At 34.8% G+C, this 6,000-nt stretch overlaps 1 protein-coding gene across 1 annotated transcript in view; it reads right to left on the reverse strand.

Moving 5' to 3' along the window:
* The window catches only part of LPCAT1 (lysophosphatidylcholine acyltransferase 1), a 60,644-nt gene that overhangs the window by 38,472 nt on the left and 16,172 nt on the right, over positions 1 to 6,000 (reverse strand). Inside the window, 3 exon segments of the mRNA XM_042868900.1 lie at positions 1,786 to 1,844; positions 4,276 to 4,336; positions 5,716 to 5,825. Coding sequence (XP_042724834.1) covers positions 1,786 to 1,844; positions 4,276 to 4,336; positions 5,716 to 5,825 — 230 coding nt within the window.

Genomic DNA, 6,000 nt, shown 5'->3' on the forward strand with positions numbered 1-6,000 from the left:
TAGTTCAAGCTAAAAGCAGCAGAGAAAAACTGCATGCAATGCCTAACTACAGTTCACTGGCTAAGAAAAGATTTTAATGATAAACTCCTTTGTAAACATATAATTACAATATGCAGTTGTCAGACAAGATGACAAAGTAGCCAGAGACAATTAAAATTTGCTAGAAATGCAGCGCTAGCCCACAAAACAAAGTATTCTCTCCCTACTCCATTCTTCTTTCCTGCTACTCAACTCTTAACTGCATCCTAGTCAGAAATCTCATATTCATATACCATGAAATCATCCTCTTCCTTTCCCTCCTCATTCAAACTTGTTACAACTCTTCTGCAGATCCCAAGCAAATCTGAATTTAAATAGTGACAGTAATTATCCTCTTGCCTCAATTCTCAATGGAAGAGATCTTAGGAGGTTAAATTACTCAGCAAGGCACCAAAACCTCAGCAGTGCTTTACAGTAATTACAAGTAGTAAGAACAAGTAAAGCTGCACACACATACAGGCCACCTCTTTTGGCTATCTATATGAATATTTATAGGTTTAAGACATTTTACAACAACATTAAAAATTAGGAATGAGCTCAGAAAATTCACACTGATCTATTTTATTATAAGAAGTTTACAGTTACAGTTAATAGAGCATTAGGAACATTTAATATTCATTTACAAACACTGCATATTATGTACTACAGACAATAAGGACATTTTAGTACAATAATATATTTTTGAAGATACTTGCTAATTAATGTCTGATAGCCTTGTATGGTTTGATATTGTTATAACCAATATAAAAAAATAGGAGTAAAAAGTATATTAAGTATGATGTAAGGCATATACCTTACATTTGAAATTGATAGAAAATTTTAAAACTATGGAGAAAATCTTTTTCCTGGAAATAATTATGTAATGAAATGTCATGGACAGCTTGCTACAATGCACTTTACCTCACCTGAGCATAATAGGCTACTGTATTTGTCACAGCACCCTAACAAAGTTCCCTTGGAAGCATCACCTAATTAACTAAGGTATGAAGAACGATCTGATTCTTGCAGTAGGACAAGAAAGTATCTACAACAAGAGTGGTGAAATGAAAAAAAAGAATCCTTCTTGATCTTGAAGGTAGATCACAAGAGCTTTATCTTTCTTTGCCCTTACTTCACAAACACTTGTAACAACTGTTAAATTTAGATATTGTAATTAACACTTCACATTTTACCTTAACCTGATCTTATACTGAAAGGCTATTTCAAACACTCTAGCATCTAGCACTCTTCAACCAAATGCAAAGTAAATGTGAAGCACAGACAAGGAGCCACCTTATAAAAATGCCCCAAACAATTTATAAAAAGATCCCTAACTTATTTTTTCTATTATCATTTAGCTAGTTGTATTAATTTGTATCTAACATCTCCACAGGCAGAAGGTGCAGAAACATCTTCCAACAATCAATGAAGAAAACACTCTAGCATACAGAGCAATAACAGAAAACACAACAAAGATGCTAGACAAAAAATGATTTACGTCTTGTCAAATATACAATACTTTTTGCAACATCCTAAATAACATTTAAAGCACTCGTTTAATGGAGCAACCTAATTAAAGAAAAAGCATGTAAATTTTCAGTTATTTACACTGCTAGAGGCTTACAGAATGTATACTTAGCAAATAGGCATCTATAAATACTTTCCAAATTTATAAACCTAATTGTCTGACCTAAAAAGTTACAGAAGTACCTGTGAACTTCGAAGTAAAAGCACTAGATTTCCAGATACACTGCAAGCTGAACTTACCAGTTTGTTTGGGTAACGTAAAACCACTGGCTGTACAGGAACTCCAGGAATAAATGCTCCTAGAAGGTACATATGACACACAATTAATTTATAGCAGATTGAGGTACAGTAGACTTTTTTGCAGTAAAGAAAGGATTACATGATTAATGGTCAGATAGATATGCATAGGAATTAGATGATAGAGAAAAAATAAGGTAAAGTAGGCTCAAAGTAATTTTTAAAAAGCACTGCAGAGTGATATCCATGTTTTCAAATATAGTAGTTAAAATGTTTGCTTGTATTTTCTACATTATCCTCCATTTACATAAATTGCCATGCCACAATTCAAAGCTTGGTACCAAACTTGATAAATGAAATAAACATGGGTACAGAACAAACAGTTAAGTCAGAACAATTCCCATGATCAACATCATCTTCTGGTGAAGAATCTGAGCTTTCTAATGTAAAAAGCTATCTACACTTAGCTGAGCAACACCCATTTAAAGCAAGTGCATCATTTATGAAATAACAGGATAAGTTTATTTTTTCCTCACCTTAGTTCACCTCAGAGAGGCCTGTTTGTTTATTGTACAATATAACAGAATGTACTGAATTAGAGCTACTGTACGGAAGTGCCGCTTCATGTTAACAATATGGTTCTTTTTCTTGCGAAAACAGTTTGATTTTAAGAGATATCTCTCGTTCTGGTCTAGTATTACACGTGGAGGTTGGTAGCCCTGCCTGTGGCAGGGGAATGGACATTCACGATCCTTGAGGCCCCCTCCAACCCAGGCCATTCCGTGATTCAAATAATGTTTTGCATGCAATGTACTAAATGCTGTCTAATATTCCAATTAAAATTGAGAACAGAATGATGTTCTGTACTGTACTGATCGCGTACTGTATGCTTCACATTTCATTTATTTTTCACATTTTATTTATTTTAAAATGGATAATTACATGGGTGTAAAAAAAAATTGTTAATGGAATATAAACATCTTTAACAAAGGCTACTTTTGAATGGTATCCTGCAAAGATACAGTACTTGGCCCACTTATGCTTCCTATTCTCTCTGTCTCCAAGAAACACAGCTTAAGCAACTTTAGAAAGAACCAGAAGATGACAAAACCTAAGAGGTATGTGACAACACTACCATTTATACAAAGTTAGATAGCTTTCCCTCTAAAACTAGCTTGCATAAACACAAACAAAACTGTATAATTAGTATAATGAATGTAGGGCATGAGAGCAGAACAGGTAAAGGCACCCTCAAAGCAGTTATTCAAATGGAGACCTGAAGTTACTTGATATAACTGAGATGTCTTGAGAAAAGATTTGGTGGAGGATGGAAGTCGCAGCAGGAAAAGTGAAACAGTCAAGAGGCAGACAGAGCAGCATGTACCAGACCAGAGAAGAAGACAGTGGATTTGAGGCAAAAAGTATATGATACCCGGTGGCTGGAATGTCTATGGAACAGAAGGGAAGAAGGGAATTGAGGCTTTAATGAAGAATTTAGATAGACTTTCAAAGCATGGTTGGGATTTAGAGAAGAGGAAAAGATTGAGAGGAGTGGAAGAAAGAGCAAAAGAAGTAGAAGTGGACATTCTTCTAACCATCACTCATTCATCTAAAAGGTAAAAGTTAAGAGGGGATAAGGAAAAGTTTTGTAAAAGTTTCGTTAGGATATAATAATGAGTTTCCTTCAGCCAAATTAATCAGAGCACAGAATCACAATGCTGATTCATTATATTCCAATACAGATATCCAAGTTGCAAGCAACAAAAAATAAGACACAATAAGAAGGGAATACAATGAATTAGGCAGAAAACTAGGAAGAGGCAAACACATTCACAGCTGATTTGCTCACTACAGCCTATTCACTTTTATCTTCCTACTTACACCACAAAGGCAAGTTTCTAACAAACACCGGTAGATCATCGCAATGTTAATAATCCTATTATAACTGCAGTTCACACCTCTGGTAGTGGTCATTGTTATGTATTTGTAAGACAACAGGGTTCTACTAATTGTAAACTGCCTAGAATGCACATATTTAATACAAAATCTCGCATTAAAAAAGCAGTCTCTGCAACAGTGCTATACTGGTAGGATTCTTGGGCTGTCTTCACCAGAACACAACTCAACAACAAACACTACACAGAACCAAATGCCACAGCAGTCTGAAATGGATACCAGCTGATACCACTATGTTCTATCTAAATGCAGCAAGACTCAAGGGGCATAAATTCAAACACAAACACTAAGTAAGAAACCTCCAGCTCTCAGGAATCACAGAAGGCAAAAAAAAAAATCTGAATTATCCAAATAAATGTTTTGCATAACAGCAAAAGCATAATTCTTCCACAGTATCTGGAAATTTCTGCCCACTCTATTACAAGATTTATAACTCAATTTCTGCAACAGCAAACAAATTACAATGCAAGTGGCATTTCAGAAACTGAAGATACAAGAACATTCTGTAGAGAACAGAGAAATGAGCATCATACCTACCAGGCTTGAATGTAATTAGACAGGATCGGTTTGTGCATGTGCCCTCTGGGAATATCATTATCTTGAAGTAAAAGAAAAAAGTTGACTTAAGAAATATTTGAATGGGGATTCATTTATAAACACATCTTTTTGAAAGACATGTTAACTGACTACAATAGAGAAGTTTGCCTTCATTCAAAGTTTTACCTTTGATTCTACCAGAGCATTAACAGGGACTAGGAAAACTTGTGCATTAGACAGAATTTTCATAAACGTTTTTTGTGTTTGTAAAGTATACTCTGTCCCACAACAAAACAAAATTCCTGCACCCAGTCTTCTTACAGGCTAGGAAAAGGAAGATTGGTGTCTATTTAATACATTTATGATTTGGCTTGCATACAGATATCGGAATGATAGAGGCTTAAAATATCTGAACAGAATTCTAACAAGAAGAAAAATGTTCAAGTTGAAACAAATTCAGAGGAAGATATTAAATTGTGAAAAAAAAATGAAACTTGTTTTAAAAAAATACCTTGGCAAAAAGCCATGAACTGCTGAAACTCTGCTGAGACACTTAAAGGAAATAAATACACATCATAAAGGGACAAACCACTGGACGGGAACTATCATTAATGGTTTTACTGCCTACACTTGTACTAGTTTTATAGATGGTCTAGAAATCACTTCAGCTTTGCAGTTCAGTTTCTTCATATTTCAAATATATTGGTGAAAGTGATGCAGTAACAGCTATGCACCACCTTTCTGTCATTGTTTATGTCTTTATAGTCCAATATGTATACCTAACCATTGTGGAAGTAACCACGCCATTAAAGAAAGCTATCTTGCTATCTTAATCTAAAAAATTCACAAGAAGAATGCTTCACATTTTCAAAGTAATCACATGCTTCTATAAACTGTAGACCTTAGGTAGTTATGCCTTCTTCCTCATTACTGTCTTCCAAAGCACGTTACAAGCAGTCACGTTCATGATGAATAAAAAAAAACAGACAATTTAAAAGCGTTCTCACTACGTGGCCCAACAGAGGCATATTCTAGCTATTGAAACATTTGAAATGCTTGGACTATCTTGGCCAATATTCTATCTCCAATAATGACAATATGCTATGTCACAATATGAAAAGCAACAACACATGATACTCCCCAGCTATTTTACCAAGCATATGATTATTTTTTCTTCAGAGGACTTCCAAAACCTGACATGGATTGTCCACTTGGCAGCACCTGATAAAACTCTCTTCCCAGGAACTTACCCAGACTCCCTTTGAAAAATACTACAATGAAAAGTTACTGTAACAGTTGTTCTGTATAGATTAGAAAGTTATCTTTGATATTCCACAGAAGGGGGAAGTCCACCCCCAAGAAAACACCTAAAGCATCCTGCATATCCAAAAGCATGACAATGTCAAATGTCACCTGACACACAGCAGTACTGTACAGTACCTGAGGCCATTTACCAGACTGAGCACGTCTCTTTATCTCTTCAACAGTTTTCCTGCGAGAATCCTGGTCTGACCGAGATACAAACACTGGTCGGATATATTTGATTAGAGCTAAAAAGAAAGAAAAACAAAAACAAGCATAATAGCTTTTTTTTTTTTTCCCCAACTTCCTTCAAAAAAGATTCACACACACACCAACAGTCCTCTAGAGAATTTCTGACACAAGAATATAACTACTTTATATATATATATATATATATATATATATATATATATATATATATAT

Source organism: Lagopus leucura, unplaced genomic scaffold (assembly GCF_019238085.1).
Source record: "Lagopus leucura isolate 7727_CA_CO unplaced genomic scaffold, USGS_WTPT01 Super-Scaffold_100002, whole genome shotgun sequence".
Taxonomy (NCBI): Eukaryota; Metazoa; Chordata; class Aves; order Galliformes; family Phasianidae; genus Lagopus; species Lagopus leucura.